The sequence below is a fragment of the Pteronotus mesoamericanus genome, unplaced genomic scaffold, assembly GCF_021234165.1.
Source record: "Pteronotus mesoamericanus isolate MK-2021 breed Mesoamerican mustached bat unplaced genomic scaffold, CSHL_Meso_final contig_182, whole genome shotgun sequence".
In the NCBI taxonomy this organism is placed as follows: domain Eukaryota; kingdom Metazoa; phylum Chordata; class Mammalia; order Chiroptera; family Mormoopidae; genus Pteronotus; species Pteronotus mesoamericanus.
Genome location: NW_026555078.1, coordinates 14,244,254 through 14,262,559, shown reverse-complemented (window position 1 = coordinate 14,262,559; position 18,306 = coordinate 14,244,254). Strand labels below are relative to the sequence as shown.

The 18,306-nt window shown below is 41.4% G+C and overlaps 1 protein-coding gene across 14 annotated transcripts in view; it reads left to right on the top strand.

Annotated features, from left to right (window-relative positions):
- NRXN3 (neurexin 3) overlaps nt 1-18,306 on the top strand; it is a 1,414,514-nt gene that overhangs the window by 907,263 nt on the left and 488,945 nt on the right. For 2 of the 14 annotated variants that reach the window (XM_054567206.1, XM_054567205.1), the window contains exon 1: nt 8,658-9,793. The exons of the other annotated variants lie outside the window; for them this stretch is intronic. In XM_054567206.1, coding sequence (XP_054423181.1) covers nt 9,547-9,793 — 247 coding nt within the window. In that variant the 5' untranslated portion in view covers nt 8,658-9,546. Of the gene's footprint in view, nt 1-8,657; nt 9,794-18,306 lie in introns of those variants that run through there. 14 annotated transcript variants of the gene reach the window in all.

The window sequence follows — 18,306 nt, the reverse complement described above, 5'->3', positions numbered from 1 at the left end:
CTAAAAGGCATTCACTTTTTGAACATTTCCTGCTATGGAGAGCCCACTACCTTCAAAGGCATCACTTCAAATCTGGTAACATGTCTAAATACTGAAAAGTTCCTTCTTATAATTAGATGCTTACATATTTTTCAAGCTTTTTTGATAGATGATAGATAGATAGATAGATAGATAGATAGATAGATAGATGCAAGGTGGGGTAAAAATAGGTTTCCAGTTGTGAGTACAAGAAGCACAGAGTTTATTTTTGTATTATTATTGTGTTATTTTCCATATGAACTGGAAACCTACTTTTGCCCCACCCAGTGTGTGTGTGTGTGTGTGTGTGTGTGTGTGTGTATGAAATATTCTCTCCTACAGTAATTAACTGTATCCCAATATTATTCCACAAACATCCATTGAATATCTCATATTCTCATAGTGGCCTAGTAGTGTGCTAAGTCTGAGATAGAGAATACTGTGATCTCCATTTTACTGATGAGAAAACATCAGTTTTCAGAGGCTAAGTAACTTGCCCATGGTCACACAGCTAGTAAATAAAGAAAATAATGGAGTAGGAATTTGAACTTAAGCTTTTGGGCCCTAAACTTATGCTGTCCAGCCCTGGAACAAAGCCCTGGTTCCCTTTCATGAAAAAACAAGAAATTCTGCCTGTCTAGATTGGAAATGGTTGATTTTTGAAGACATAGATATCATCAATGCCAAAATATTGTTATTTTAATGTTGTTTCATCTATGTCAAGATTAGCCCATGACACTGTGACATTAACTTACATTTCTGTACCCTCCTGACCTCAACATCAGCTTTTAAAAATGCTGGATCCTCAATACCTCTGAGAAGTGTCCTTATTACCCATCTTGCAAACATTTTTGGAGTTAGTAACACTTTGTACATTCTGTTATGGGAATATTCATCTCATTCCCTTCCAAGACTTCTCTGTTAAGTGAATTTAAGACTTTATAATATCAAGGGGAATGTGTCCAGTTATTTTAGATCTCTGTCCCTCTACCTAAGAACATGTGCCCTTCATGGAACTGTGAGCAAGATAGACACTTGAATGAGATTGATGTTTGAACTATGATATTCCTAAAATTAAATGATAGTCATATCAATTGGATCCAATGGGTATTTTAGTATCTGAAAATAATTACAAGGAAGGAATTGAACAAATGAAAACTCCTGGCTGTGCCATTATTTAAATAATTACGTAACATTTATTTGACACCTGTGAATATGGCAATCCTATCATTAGAGATAAAGACTGTAGCTTCCAATATGAGAGTTTCCTTTCTTCTCTCCCATTTCTACTCCCTTTTTCTCTTTCTTTCCATTTTTCTTCCTTTCCTTTTGTTGCCTTTCCTTATCCCATGAAATAACTATTTTTTGAGTCAAAAAAAAGTTGACCCCATTCTGAGATTAGGTTTTAACAATCTAAGTGACAAGTGACAGCTAAGTTTAAAGGTTGCCTCCTTTAGGAGGCTCTCGGTGGATGATTCTACCCCACATTGATAATCTCCTTTACATTCCCGTTTCTCTGCCTATTAAAATTACTTATGGCCAGGTCCATGGGAATACTGGACCCAGACATTAACAATGCTCTTTTGAAATATATCTTCTTATTTAACCATCAAAAGAATCCTGTGAGGTAGGGGTTATTCATAATTTACTATTGAGGAAACAGGCCTAGTCATCTTAAATTTAATTGCTCAGGTTACTTTACACCACCAGTAGGTAGAGGTCCAAGATCTGAAATCTAGTCCTTTGACATTCCATGTACATGTCACCTTGTCTTTAGATACATCCTCATAGTCTCTCTTCTCCCTTCAATGGATTAATTTCATTCTTTATTATTTTGTATACTTTCTTTAAACACTTATTCTAGTACTTACCATATTCAGAAAGCTGTATATATACATATATATAAAATATATATTCTTTATATAAATAGAGAGAGAGAGAGAGGGAGAGTTTAGGCTTTTTGGAGTTTATGGAGTTTGTTTATTTTTGGTGGGCTTGTTTCTTCTGCTAGATTATATACTTTATAATGCCTTAAATCTTTTCTTTTTCATCCCTGAGTCTCATGGACTTTACCTGATGACTTGCTCTTAGCATAAATTTAATATTCACGAAGTAGATGAATTGATGAACCAAATAGTTTCTTTCTATACTGAATAGAACCTAGTTCAGAAGTACATTAAAAACAAAAACAAAAAAATAGTGAATAATAAAGACATATTAAATAAATCCAATGAAAATTATTAAAAGATTTAGAAGGCATGTCTTTTGTGGGGAAGATTAAATAATTAGAATTTATTGTTTCTCAGAGAGAAGAAAGTGCTAAAATAAAGAGATGGAAATAAGAAGTAGCCAGAGAGCCCTTCTAGAACCCAAAATAGACTGGAAAATGATTACATGGTAGCCCATAGTTCCTCGTGCTGGGACCATGGTGCGCTTACTGTTTTGGAGTTGGCTTGAAGGATATTTGTGGACAGGATGCAAAGAAGCTGCTCCCCTTTCTGCAAAATGTGGGCAGAGAGAATTCAATTAGCCAGGCAATAGGGAGTGACTTTGCATTCTGTGTTTTGGAATTTCAGGAAGAGTTTTCTGTTTACTCACTTCTCTTGAGATTTGTATCAACAGGAAGAGAACACTGTCTGCAGGGATAACTTTCAAGGAGTTACCAAGGAGGAAAAGAGAACAGTAATAATAACAGTGCCTGGCACACAGTATATGATCAATAAATATGACCCCTACTAATCATTATTGCTTATTTACTGTGTCCCAGCCACTGTTAATATACATTTTATATATATTAACTTTCTCAATCCACACAACAAATCCATTAGATAAATTGTATAATTATTCTCATTTTTGAGATGGAGAAGCTGACATACAAAGGGTCAGAGGATCTTGTTAACATTTTCACAGAAGCTGACAAGCAGAATCAGGATTTGAACCTAAGCAGTCAAACACCAGAGCCCCAAGTCAACATCTCACTGTCCTCTAAATCATTGCCTTGATCATTATCCTGTAAATACATACATGATATCATTACTTTTCTTTCTGTATAGCAATCATTCATTTGGTTTGAGTTCTTAAAACTGGTTAAAGATTTACATGATGCAGAGGATGGGAAGGTTGGATCTCTGTTATCCAATATCAGCTTAAGTGAAGACAAATAGGTTCATATATCCAAATCTCTCTAAAGAAACTAATTGATTGCTATTCTTGAGTGATAGGAAAATTTGCTTCCGTGATAAGATAATTGCACTTAGACTTCAAAGGAAACAGGTTAAGGCTTACACAGGAACATTTCATGTTTTTCCTGTCCTTGAAGAAATGCGTTAAGATTCTAAGGAAATGGATACTCCAGCCTCATTGATTAAAACTCTTAGAGATTTGCAAAATTTCCTAGAGAGACTTTTCCAACATCCAAACTCTTGATATCCCCATTTCAGCCACAAGGAGGACAAAAGAATAACTATGGATGTTTATAAAAGGGACGAGTTAAAGGAACAGAAGCAATATGTGCTTTCTCTAAACTATAAAATTATATGAGGGTGTCATTGTCTTTTTAAAAATCAAATACTTGTTGGAGTGATGTTTAAAAGAATAAAGCTTCTCTTTTATACCCCCAAATGGACAATATAATCAAAATCTGATTTTTTCAGGATGGCTTTTTAAAATAAATGAGCAGAAGCATGAATTATGTGGCAATAAATAAATCTACTGACTACAATAAAGCAAGGTTTGACTGTTTTATGGTGTCACTGGAACTCTTGGATATATTTATAGCCATGTTAACAGTCACCTGTATTTTTTAGGACTTTTATTTCACTTCACATTATGAGAGTTTAGTTGTTGATTTGTTTGTTTTTTCTTCCTCTTACACTTACCTTTGGATCCCTGTAGAGAGAGAAAGTAAGAATGTCTACACTTTGTATTTGGAAAAAGACAGTCCTCACCAAGAACTGAGGTTTTATGCAGAAACAGGCTGCTCAGTGCTTTCTGTGTCTGTGCAGTCATATTAGATGTGCCTGTGACAAACAACTTGACAGGTGTCTCCTGCTGGCAGTGAAGTGGAAAGTCAGAGTTTGTACAAGCGAGAAGAGCATGTGCAGAGACAAAATGTATTGTGAGAGGCTGACAGGGCAACTTCACATTAGGTTCCTGGCACCTGATGCGATTAAGTACTATCATGAGGATTATTGTAGAAGCCAAAAGATTCCCCAGAGTACTTCATAGCAGAACTGCAGAGAAAGAGTTAGGGTTGGCTGGGTAACGGTTCTCCTTGGGACAGTTTGCTGGGAGGTGAGGTGGAGCGGGGAGATGTAAAAAGCGGGGAAAAGAGATCTGTAATACCAAATTCTGAAGTCTGAAATAAGAGAGAAACCCAGTTATTAAGTAGCCTAATCCAGTTACAGGTTTTTGTGGGGTTTTTTAAACTACATTCCATTCAGAAAGTTAAAGTTCTAAAGAGTCTGGTTAGGATTTCATGGGGATTTATCCAAGTGGACCTATGCCTGGTTGTTCCTGTACTTTTTTTTGTACAAAAAAAAAAATTATTTGTACTTTGCAATTTTAAATCTGTGTTGAGCATAACATTTCTATATCTATTTATCTTCTTTTCTATCTTAAAAGTGGATTTATATTTTCATCCTGTAGCTGCATATTTCATTTCCCAAATATTCTCACTCTAGGACCCACTACGGGAGAAAAGAGGGCAGTTTTTTTAATGAACTTTTTAAAAATGTATTTATTGATTTTAAGAGTGAGAAGAAGAGGGGGAGAGAGATATTGATTCAGTTGTCCCACTTCTTTATGTGTTTATTGGTTGACTCTTATTTGTGCTATGACTGGGAATCAAACCAGCAACCTTGTTGTGTCGGGACAATGCTCTAACCACCTGAAATACCTGGCCACGGCTGTTAGCAGGCAGCTCTTAGTGTTAGTGCAGTTGATGACAAATCCTTCAGCTGAACACTGGCAGTGTTTAGAAGGTATCGCTGGAGATAAAAATCTAAAAAATATGTTTAATAAGGCAGCCTAATATAAACTCAAATAGGCTTGAAAAGAATGGGAATTAGAAAAAGAAATCTAGCAGGAATGTGTTGACTAGAAGAAGAGACAGGAGAGATAAGAAACAAATAAAAAAGAAATCAAGAGTGTGTTAAATTGGAGAAGGACATGTGTTTTATCAGGATAACTGTAGGTTTTCTCTTTGGAGTGAAAGAAGATAAAAATAAACCAGGTTTGCCTTTGCCCTCTGACAAATCTTCTCACTATTCAACTGGACCCCCAAATGGAGTCAGCCTTGCTGGAATTCACAGAGACTTCTTGCAACATTTTTCAGAAAGTAAATAAATAAATTATAAGTATGACAAGTGAAATGAATAGCTCCAGCTGTGATGCACCAGCAACATTTCCAGATTTTTTTCTTCTTTTTACTGCATTAAGGATTTATTTTCACTTTGTTGCATGGCAGAGAATTAATTGGAAGGTCCATCAAAGCTTCCCAGGCTTCCTTGGGAAAAAGTCAGAGATAGCCTCCAACACTCTGCCAATTTAGAAAAGAAGAGCAATGTTATGTAGATAGATGGTCAGCTCATAAACTCTGGCAATATGCAATCTGGGGATTGATATCATTAAAGCCAGATAAATGCATCAGTGTAACTAATAATATAGGAACATGTAAATATGTAGTCGGTAGTTCATTCATGGGATTCATTCACTGAGCAAATAGTTACTGAGCTCCTACTCTGTGCTACCAAGTCTGCTACATATAGAAGATATGGGGGGACTGAGACAAAGGCACAACTTTCAGGGAGCTTACCATCTTTTTGTGGATCTAGGCTAAGAACAGACACAGATAAAAAATTATGTCAGTAAGTAGAGAGTTCCGTGAAGGAAATAGAAGAAGGAATGGGACAAAGTGCCTTTCACAGATGTGATGGCTACCTTTAGATGAAGACCTGAGGGCCTCCAAGGAAGTGACGTCTGAAATGAACCAGTCATGTGAAAACCTTGGTGAAAAGTCTTTCAAAGAAAGGGAGCCAATGAGTACAAAGGTTCAGAGCTGGGAAAGAACTTGCCACATTCAAAGAGCAGAAAGAGGGTCTGGAAGTCTGAGGGGTAAGAAGGGTCGTTTGGCAGAAGATTGACTTAGAGAATTAGGCATAAGCCAGGTCGTCGAGGTTCCCTGAAGACCATGATAAGGAATTTGATAAGTCCAAAGTGTGGTGGAACTCCATCTGGAGGACTAAAGGAGTGGTTGGATTGGGTGCAAATTAACATCTACCCTAAGGGAGTATGCTTAGGATAAGATTCACCCCCCCCCCGACGTTTCTACTAATAATAACATAAGACCCTAAACATCTACTTAACCTTCTTATGGTTTTAGCTTGTTTTTCTATTGAACAAAGGGTACTGCCATTCTTTGTCAGGTGCAATGCTTGATACAGTGTATATGTTATCTCATTTAAAACTCTCGAGAACCTCATGAGTAAAGGCATTATCCATGCTGTACAGAGCAGGAAAAGGAGGTTTAAACTGTCTCCATAAAACGCCTCTGTTATTTGCTGGGGTGTTTCTGGGTATATGTTGCTGGGTTAAGGCACAGAGTTTCTTGGCTGCCACCCAAGGGCATGAACAACATTGAATGAGGGATCATGGTTGGATCCCCTTATAGTAGAGAGCCAGAGCAGTTGGGATGACACTGTGCCATGTACCACGGACAGCGTGTGCCCCTGGGAGAACATCAGTTTCAGAGCCAGAATACCAAATCACCACCACAAATCTGAAATGGACTCGGCATTTGACCTTGAAGACAAATCATCTCTAGGTTTGCTACCTTTATCTGTTAGAAAGACATATGACCCTAACATCCTCAGTTTCTCTTTGGGGTATCCAAAAGATGAATAAGACTGTCTTAATCCCTGTCCTTTACTCTCAGTTATACGGTGGAATTGTTCTTGAGAGCAGGAGTATAACAGGTGCTATATGCTCCTTTAAGAAATGCCACCTAAATATTATATATGTATGTATATATGTGTGTGTCTACACACACACACACACACACACACACACACACACACACGGTCAGGCACAAATAATGCCCCTTTTATTACAAAATTTTCTATTACAAAAGCATAAGCCTGTAAATCTGTAACATAATATCACACTCAAGCACACCATATGACATTTTAGGCGAAATGTTCAAATTAAAACTATAAATTATTACACCCATATTATTACCCTACCAACCACACTCAAGCAGGCCTTACTTCTGCCAGACCCAGTGTGTGTGTGTGTGTGTGTGTGTGTGTGTGTGTATGCAAGTACCATATAGTATATATGATATGATTTAACCAGCAAATATTATTCCCTCTGTCCCCTCCAAATATAATTTTTTTTTAACCAAGGTGAGAGCAAAGGAATGAGTCAAAGCTATTAAGACCCCTGGGTCTAGGAGAGCTGCCAGTTGGGTTGGTACCTTCAGCCCATCACGTGGAGTAGGAGGAAGGGTTGTGGGGTGAGGTGGAGGCACCTGTTCAGAATGTCACTGTTCCCTGGGTTCCTTCTGAAGCCATAGATGGCCACAACCAGCACCCACAAGCCTCTTTCTGCCCCTCCTGCTCTCTCCTGCAGGTTCAGCCTGAATGTGAAAGCTGTGCTTTCTGTGTTGCCCAGTGCCCTGAAGGTCGGGAGCCTTCACACACCTGGGGCACTGTCTCCGAGGCCAGTCCTGGACAGGCTGCCACTCCTCTTCCATCAGCAGACTCAGCAGTTACCCCTTCTGAAGTTCTTTGACCAGGACAGCCAGTGAGGGCGCTAACCTCTTGTTCCTGAATTCCAAGAGCGTCTTGTCCACCAGGGGTGGAAGCTACCTTTCCCAAGGGCCTCCAGGCCACCAACCCCCTCACCCCCCGGAGTTCTTGGGCCATATCTCCGCGAGAGCCAGGAGGAAGGTTCCCACTATTTCCTCCTAGGCTCAAGGGGTGGAACCTTGGGAATCTTCACCCCTGGAGAGGCACAAGCAAGGAGAGTAGCCGCATGGTGCTGACCACGGTGCTGATCTCCAGTCCAGGGGGAGTGTGAGGCTTGGCACCACTGCCTGGCGGCTGCTCCAACGCTCCTTGCTGACTCAAGGGGTTTATTTTTATTTCTATTTGGGGTTACTTCAGCCTTAACTGTCGCCTGCATTTTCCTTTCTGAATTGTGAACGGTGGATTAGTCGTGAGAGTTTGGCTTAATGTGCCTGGGAGAGGAGAAAAGCGTGATAAAAAGGCGCAGTGTCCGTCTGTCTGCCTGTCACTCAGTCACACACACACACACACACACACACACACACACACACACACACACGTGTGCGCGCTCACTCTGCTGGGAGGGAAAGCAAAGCGCAGCAGGAGGTGGTGGGGGTGGGGAGTGGTGTGTGCTGGGAGGCTCGAGAGCGTGGATAAGCTAGCCGGTACTTGAATGGGGAGGGCCGGGATTCCGGGTGCTCGGCCCCTCCTTCCTCCCGAGCCAGCCAGTCCCTCGGCAGAGCGCTCTGGCTGCACTGATTTGCTCTCCCGAGTGCGCTATTTGCATATGACTTGCCCATTTGTGAATTTGGCTCCCCAACTCCTTGCTTCACTTCACCTGTGCCTCCCAGTTCTGCGCACTTTGAAGGCGCCTGCCTGCCTCTCGGCCACCTCTGCCGCCTGCGGGAACCTCCACTCTCGCTCTCCCTGCTCGCCCACCCACCTCTCTTCGCCTCGTGCCACGTTGGTTTGGGTAGCTGCTCTGCGCTGGGTTCCTCCTCCTCTCCTCTTTCCCTCCGGTCCTCCTTGTTCTCTTCCTCCGGTTGCTGCTGCTGCTGCTGCTGCTGGGGCTGCTGCTGCTTTCCATCCAGTTGGGAAACCCTAGAAGCAGGCAGAGAGGATCCGTGGAGCTCGTCCAGAAAGTGCAGGGTTAACAGCCTCCTCGCCCTTTTGCAGACTGAGCAACACGCGAAGAACTCTCCTACCTGCAGCCCCCTTTTGCTTGGCAGTTCTGCATTGCATCGCATGGAAGTGGAAAAAGAAAAAAAAAAATGTTCCAACTGCTTGGATGTTGGGATAAACTAACCTGAACCTACTTGGGTGTCCTGCCGCCTCTTCCTCTTCCTTCATTTTCACCTTTCCTCTGTGTGGCTTGCTGGAGTGTGCAGTTAAGTCTTCAGACCTGAGGTGCCTAGAGATCAGGAGGAAGCCTTGGGGCGTCCCCCTGACATGTTTGTCGTTACGGGGCTCCCTAGGAAGGTTACTATAACTTGGTGGACTTTGGCATCCTAAATTTAAGCCCTAGGAAAGGGGGGCATTTCCTTCTTACTATATTTTAATAGTGTCTTTTTTTTTTTTCCCTGATTCATCACCTGTCTTGAAAGCGCTTATTTCTTCCCTCTTTCCAAAATTCGGACAAGTCTTCCCCCTGCTATGATGGGCCCCTGGGCATCATGAACTTCATTATTCCCCACTGGCTGGAATTCAAACTGCCCATCTGTAGTGGTCCAGTGCGTTGACCATGCACCTGAGAATCCATGCAAGACGGAGCCCTCCTCGCCGGCCGGCCTGGACGCTTGGGATCTGGTCTCTCTTCTGGGGATGTATCATCAGCTCTGTGTGGAGTTCCTCTAATGTAGCTTCCTCCTCCTCCTCCTCTTCCTCGCCGGGGTCTCACTCTCAGCACGAGCACCATTTCCATGGCAGCAAGCATCACTCAGTGCCTATTTCTATCTATCGCTCCCCTCTTTCCCTGCGAGGAGGGCACGGTGGGTCTCTCTGCTCTTTATTCTTTTAATGGGGCATAGCAATTCTTTAACCCACTCGCCTTTCAGGTAATGCCAAGGGTGGGAAAAGGCTAAAAACTTGAATTTAAAATGATGAAAAGCATCGCATGTGCATGGGAGAAGAGAATGCCCAGTTTCCCCTCAAAGGCTAATGCTAATGTTTTCTGCCCCAGCCCCCCACTTTTCTCTAATGGATTTTCCTCTCTTTAGCTCCCTATTCATAGCTACACCAACACCACATTCTCCCCCCTTTGCAATCCCCCACCTCCTTCACTGCCCCCTCCCCTATGATAACAGGCAACCTATCAGAGAAGCCCCCGGTGCTGCACTTTGAGAATTCATTCATTCACCTTGCTTTCACCCTTCTCTCTGGTCTGGTTTGGGAGCAAGTAATGGGGAAATAGCAGACAGAAAGAATCCTTAGGTCTTCAGCTAAAAGTTGTTTGAACTGTTGGAAAGTAGCCTGGGTGCTAAAGGTCAGGGTCGGGGGAGGAGTAGCTGAAGGCAGAAAATGTAATTAATAGCTAGTGGTAATTATTGTTCATTTGGGCAGCTTTCTGTTTGTTCACATATCTGACAGAAACAGCAGCTGTCATGTAAATTGTACGTCTAAAATCAGTAACTACCAGAGAGGAAGCAATCTATATAGACAAGGCACAATCCATTTGTAATTGACCCAAGTATAAATTATAGCAACTTGGATTCCACCATTTATGCAAATATTATTTTAATTAAAAGTAGCCTGGCTGGACTTGTCCACACAATACAAGTCTGATGCGTTTTGCTCAAAACCCTTCTTGCATAGCTATTGGAGGAAGAGATTTAGGGCTTTTAAAATATATATTCAGCTCTGTGCAGGCTGGCTTGGAAAGGGTGATGTCTGCCTTGAAGGTAGGAGCTCACTGTAGTAAAATGTTCTAAAGACGAGAGCTTCCTTATTTGTTTACTATGCACTTCACTCCGATGGTGAGGAGAGTAGGAATCACAGAGCCTGACTATAGGAGCAGCCCTCCAGGGAGCAGCACTGGTGAACTACAGCAGAGGTCCCCTGCCCTAGCTTGTATTTTGAAGATCTATAGCATGCAGACCCCATTCGGAACATCAGTTCTTCCCACTGCCTCCTAGCTGTGGGCTTCTGCTCTGTGCCGCCTGTAGTGTTAAGTGGAAGCACATTGAGAAAATGCCAGCGCATACGCTGGCTCTTTCTGGCTCTCTCTTTAAATTTCATTTGATGGAGTTGTCAAGCAGCTCAGAGCTTGTAAGGTTGGGTGGTGGGGAGGAGGGAATGTTTGATCTTGATATGGTAGCTGTTTTCTCTGTGACTCCTGCTGAGGCTGGTGTAGGCTTTCTTTAAAAAACAAAGCCAATAGCCCTCTCCCAAATCAAACAAACAAACAAAAAAACCTAGGAGAGGAAAGAACCACAACCACCAAAAATACAAAAGCAATTTTATTGATAGGGAAAATGTTAGCTCCAAAGGAGAAGAGGGACTGAGAGTGGAGGTGAGGTTATAAAGAGTGGGAAAGGGAAAGAGAGGAGTGGGAGATGGAGGAAGCCAGACAATTACTAATAGCCGTAATTAAACACGGAAACACTCAGCGATAATTAGCTAAATTTTGCTAATTAGTGTAAATGATCAGCAGGGAGATGAAGATTATGCATTAGTTATAGGTTATAGGCTGGCAGGATCTGGATGTTTTCTGTTCAGGTTGTAAACAGTTAAAAGCATCCAGGAGTTAAGTGATGAAATTTGCACAGCCCTCCTTCCTAGGGGTTCCTAAATCTGTAATATCTCTCTCTCTCTCTCTCTCTCCTCCCCTCTCCCTCTCTCCCTCTCTCCCTCTCTCCCTCTCTCCGTCTCTCCCTCTCTCCCCTTTCTCCTTTCTCCTTTCTCCTAAAAGTGTTCTGTCTTGCAGAGGTTAAACACAACTATTCTCTATTGACTTCATTTCTTCAATGCTCAGTTTTCTCAGTACCCTCTAAATCTTTTGACTAGTTCCCAGTCTGGTTTCTCTCATTAACCTCCATCTGATAAAATGCAGTATGATGGAAAAGAAGAGCTAAAGGTGCCTAGATCCACTAGAGCTACAGGATTCAGTCAACTCCAGGGTCTGCATGGCTAAGATAGGAAAGTTCATGAATTCAACTCTTAAGTATCCTCTTTCAATCCTGAAGTCTCATTCCATTGATTTGGGGCTTGGTGAGTGCATGCATCTATTTTAAGTAGGCTCCTTGCATATTTAATTAATGTTTTTGAGCTCACAATCAAGACCAGCAGCAATCTGATCCACAAAATACCCCAACCTTCGGCTCCAATTCCCCTTCCAAACAGACCTTTTGAGTCCTGAAGGACCAGTGGCGGCCCTCAAGGCTTTTTTTCTAAGGTGCCTCTCTTCTTACTGGAAGTGCGCTAGCTTTCCTCTGGTCCAAGACAAAGGCTTTGCTAGCAGCAATCGTTTTAAAAAATCTTTTGGATGGAGGTTGTAGGAGGCGTAACACCATGAGACTAATGGTTGGTACTAACAGTTTTCTCCCAACCTTCTTCCAGAGCTAAAAGCAGCAGTCTCTATTGTCTGTGAGGAAGCAAATGCCCTTCATTCCGGTATAAAATGAAAACTAGGGGCTTGAGTCCAAGAACTTCCTTTGGACTCAAGGAAGATTTTTTTTGTTTGTTTCTTCTGTTCTCCTGTCCATTTCCTGAGAAGCCAAAAGTTCTGAGTTGCCTTTTTAATCCGTTGTTGCCACCATCCCCCCACCTCCAAACCATCCTGCCCTGTAGTGGATTCACACTAAGACAGAGAGAAGAAACAGAAATTCTCCGAACAGCTTTTACCCACACTTGGTTCCAATCTTTGGAGAATTGTATATAGATTTGCCTATAGTCTTTATCCCACGGTACCCTAGAAAGACTGAGCTCCTTTATGGGGTGGGGAGACAAAGCCACACCTGCCTGGGGCACCCAAAATAATCTCAGGTTAGGATTGTGTCTCAGGAGAGAATTAACTGGAATCTGGTAAGCTTTTCGCCATTGGTCAGTATCCTCTCTGAGGTTTCCTGCTCTCTTTTGTGATCTGTTCTATTCAATAGTCATTTAATCAGCATATCTCGAGTATTTAATTTGTGGCAGTCTGTGTGCTATTTGCTAAGGATAGAAAACTAAATAAGACATTGTGGTGTTCAGCTAGGGATAATTTCAGAAGTATTTTGAATGTCTAAGATGAGTGCTTCTGTAACTTAAAAAAGGAGGGGAGCAGGGTGAGGATCCAGAGACCACACCATATTAATTAACATAAAATCTAAATATGTTTTATACAATGAAGATTTATATTTTTCTGTTATTCAGAGTATCCCTACAGGTATTTTTCATCCTTGACTTTATTACCATACTTAAATATCATACTTATCATAGTTCCCAGGCAGTTTAGTTGTATGGGACACATAAATGCTGGATATATTTGTTTTCTAGCCTGAAGTTTCATAAGAAAGTTTTGTATATTTCTTTCCCTCTCCCCCACCTTTAAAAAGCCCAGTGTTCATCTGTCTAAAAATAAATGCTTTAGGGGAAGGAACTAGTTAAAGAACATGTTTAAAGAATGACCCATGGACATGGACAACAGTGTGGGAACTGACTGTGGGAGCAGGGCGGGGGGATGGGCAGAGGAGGGCAAAGCGAGAAAAATTAGGACAACTGTAATAGAATAACAATAAAAATATAAATGCTTTAATACTTATAGTTTAGAAAACAGGTTTCTCTAAGAATCCTAGGTCTAGTATGTGACTTACATTTTATCCTACACAGTGTAACGGACTTTCCTGATTCCGGGCATTTGGGGGAACTAGTTGCAAATAGAACTCAACTTTAAAAAGGAACACACCGCAATATATTTAGAGGAAAGTCTCTTACTCAGAAACCAGGGCGTATGTGGGGGGCATAAGTCCTATCTGAATCATCTTAGCAGAAGTGGTGGTGTTCCCACTTGTGGTACATCAGCCAGGAGTCCTTCTTGTGAGGAATTATACTACTCATTCATTGTCACGGACAACTGCCTCTTAAGTTTTTCCAGCCATGGGGCTTGTTTTGCTCTGATCTATTGAGCCCTTTCTTCTGCTCAGCCAGCTGCTCTCTAACTACTTTCTCTCTAACTACTTTCTCTCTCCCTTTCTTCTTGAGATTCAGTTTGCTGAATAATTCATAGTGTTGGTTGACAGATAAAATGATAAAATTTATATGCTTTTGGCCTTGGTGATAAATTAATTAAACTGGTTTCTCTTTTTCTCTCTCTTCTTGATGCATTGTTTCTTCTCTAATATTTGCTGGCAAGTGTTAGGTCTGGAGATTAACATTTGCTTAATAAACCACCATAGAAGCTTATAACATTGTGGCGTAAATTTCTTCAGGACTTCCAATGTGGATCATTGGTTGGGATGGAGGTGAGGGCTGCCATGTCAAAGGGAGAGGAGAGGGGATCATTGAATAATTCTTTTTTTTTTTTTGGTGGGGGGGGGTCCTTTACAAACTGATGGCTGAAATTCCATAGTACAAATTTTATTCCTTTATTGTCTTATTTTGAAACGGGGAGAGGTAACACATTTTATTTTACATTTTAGTGAATGAATTTATCAGATCTCAGAAATCTTGCTTTGCTGGGATCCTGGATCATCTGGGAGGGGAAAAAAAGTAAAGTGTACCCCTCAGTTAATCTCTGTTGAATTCAGAGATTCACAGTGGAAAAATAAAACCTTCAGGGACAATGGTAGCAATTTACAAAACTGATAAGATGGTGCCCCAAGAAGAAACATTCTATTTACATACAGTATGTATGGAGGAAACACCACCAGTAGGTGTGACAGCTTGGGCTCTTTTCCTTCTAGGTAACCTTGGGTGACTGAGTCTGCACCTTGATGTGCCTGCAGACTAGTTCTGTCTTACTACAGCCATGTGCTCTACAGACAGACTCCAGGGTCCACGCTCTAAGGCTCTCTGTACTTGACCTGCTGCCTTTCCAGGCCAGACATGCCTGCTCTCACAGTGACTTCCTTTATGACCTGTAGTTGTTTACTATTTTCCTTTCCTAGGCACACACCACCGCCTCCTTTCACATCTCACCCATTCAGCGAATAAGAGCAGGTTAAATAAGTATAAATAACTATGTTTCTGGCAGCTGAAAACTATGTATTCATTTCTTTTTTTTTCTTTTGGGTTTTTATGTTGTGACAGTTCATTTTAAACTATAAATATTAAAAAAACCTGTCTACTTCATGACACGGTTATGAGGCCTGGGCGAGATGATTAAGAAAATGTCTTATAACATCCTTGTTGTTATAAATCCCAAGCAAGGTATTTATCTCTTTGGGGAAAGGGAATGGATTGTTTTTTGTATTTCTGTATTCAGATTCTTGTGAGAAATTATTTTGAGACTGTGCACTTCTGAAGATATTTATTATGATAATGGAGTTCTAATGGGCAGCAGAGTGTCAGGTGGAGTTGGAACCATCAGTTACAGGATTTAGAGTTGGAGGAAATACCTTTCAATCTTCTTTTTGTCATTTAGCAACTTTGTGAACCTGAATATGTCACAAGGCTTGACAAAGGCTCAATTTCTTCATCTTTAGATTGAGAGTGAGAATAATAATACTTACCATACATATGTCACAGAATTGTGTGGGGAATGGAACAAGTCGTGCCCAGTACACTGTAAACCACTGTGAGGAGGTTAAATATTTTATGAGAAATATTTTAATGATAATGCCCTTTCAATTCCTTGTACAACATTGAGCATCAGTGTTGAATGTTTGCTGGTGGGTAGTTTGAGCTTAAAGAACACACATCTACTCACCTTCATTTCCCTACCTGTAGCGATACTTTGGCCTCCAAGGGGTTCTTTCGGGAAATGTAGAGGAGAAAACCTTACCATGCATTTCATTGTTTATGGCATTGGAAGAAAAATACCATGTGTGGCCAGTTTTTGCTTTTTGATAACATGTAAAAATCCATGCCAGGCAAATTCGAGCCTAGAATAACAAATTAGAACAAACTGTTTAGAAGCTCAGCAATCTGGTGAAGTGAAAGGGGTGAGGTCCCCAAGACATATGCTGATACCGTTTTGGAAATTCAGAATTGGATCTAATTTCTAGAAAACATTGTATAGGGTTTAAACATTCCTATATGGTGCTCAGTATCCATTGAAAACTGTGATTCTTAATATAGCTTATACTAGGCAAAGACAGTTCTTTCAGGACTATAGTTTTCAGTCTGGAAACGGAGAACTCCTGTGAACAATATTTCTAATACTTTCACTTACCAGGGCTCAAGGCTTACAGGGGAGGGGGGCATGCGTTGTTATGCTGGAACCCTTTGAGTTGACTCATGGAGCCTCAATTTAAAACCAGAGTTCTTACGGAGAAGGCATTACACTGGGTCATGGATTTGACTCGTAGTTTGTCCCCTGACCAACCCTGTGACTTTGGATATGACATTATTTTTTAAATTGTATTAATCTTTAACAGGTAGACATTATGTCAGATATCTCGATCATTTAATTTGTTCTTTTTTTTTACATGTAGTTTTCTGTGTGGCATGTAGTGTATGCCTAACACCGCATAGCTGGGGAAAATTGCCTTTTTTATTTTTGCCTAATGTCTACAATGAGAGGGTTAGGTCAGATGATCCCTCCTAATGGTTCTCAGCACTCAGTCTGCATGAGTCTCCAATCTGTATATCTTTAAAGACACCACTGTGTATCTTAAACTTGAGTTCCACAGGTCTTCCAATACTTTAATAGGTCTATTTTCTTGACAATCATAATAACTTATGCCAAAGCCACAAGCCACGTTCTTCTCTTTCCACACAGACGGAAGCAACATAATGTATAAGAGTGGTTCACTGTGATGTTATAAACCTCGCAATCCAACTTTACCGCAGAGTCACGCCGAGATGGGGAGAACACAGCTTTCATTTAAACACACCCTATTAATATTAAGAAGGAGCTCTGTGTTGTGTTTAACAAACTGCTGTGTTTAGCCCTATCAGAACAGAGGGCAGAATAGCAACTGAGTTTATAAAGACAAAGTGGTTTATGTCCGCTTCCATTTGGAGTTTTGAGAAATTTGCCTAGATCATGCACCAACATGCACATTTACTCTGTTTCAGGCTCTGTTCCAGTGCTTTGCATGTATGATTTCATTTAATCCCCACAGTCCTTTGACATTAACAAGGTGACCACCATTTGATAAATGAAAACAATGAGATTCCAACAGCTTAAGTGGCTTGACCAAAGTAATGTGGTGGTAGAGCCAGGGTTCAGACCTGGTTCTGACCACAGACCTCTTGATCCGTCTGCTATACCACCACTCCATTACCCCAGGAAACAGAAGACACACACAGCAAGCCCTTTTGTCAGGTACGGAGTACAGAGATTAACGAAACCGTCTGATTAATGCAGTTGATACACCTTTCCAAAGTGTCTACGAGAGTGCCCCATACATAATACATATTGGGATGTTGTCAGCCTGCCGCAACCCATTCTGACCCAAGGAGATGCTAATGAAAAGGAGCAGATGGAGCACACATTCACACCTGATACATGCTTTTTGAATGAATGAGTAAACGATTGAGGTGCCACACGGATTGATTCCTGTGTACTAGGAGAACAGGGATGGTACTTTATAGAAGAGGCAAAGGGAGAGAATGTCATGTTCCTCTCAAAAGCACGCCAGAAGGCTCTGGAACTTCAGGGAGAAAAGCAAGCTTAGGGATTTTTGGATGCCCCAGATATTTCAGTGGGGCAAGATGAGGACTGAGCCAAAGGCACCTAGTCAGCGTCCGATTCAGTGGGGAGCTGGGCAATCTGACTCCATTTCGTCACCTGCCTTTCACTCTCCTGCAGACAGGCCACCAGCTCGCTTCTTCAAGACTTCCTCAAATTGCAACCTTGTCTCCCACCTCTCTTTCTGCCGATTGCTCCTTAACCAGAATATGTCCTACAGGAATGGATTCTGCCAGTGTTGGGCTTTTCTGGCCTTTTGTAAAAATTAATATTTCATGTGCATTCTTCTAATAGGTGCCTAACTTTGTGCTGAGAGGTAGGGTTTCTTGAGCTATTCTGAGGCTTCCTCTGCAGGAAGACGCTGCTTGTCCTGGTTGGGTCTCATCTCCAGGTAGAAGGGGGAAAATGGCCTGTGTAGTCACCAGTCTCTATTTCCCATCTGGAAGCCCTAACTGAGTTATTTTTGTAAGACCTGTTCCCTACCCCAGTCCCCACCCCTTGCTTACCAGCTTTTGATTGGCTGTTTGAACATAAAACCCCTAGAACTAACAAGCCCCATTTTCTGGGGTACTGTTCTCACCCTCCTTTTTTTTGTTGTTTTGAAATATTGCTGCCACCTTTCCCACATTAAAACATAACTGTGTAATACTCCTGAGTGCTTTCCCCAAAACTATGAATTTCAACTATTTCTGAGGCAGTCTTTTAGAATTTGAATGTAATTACACGCTT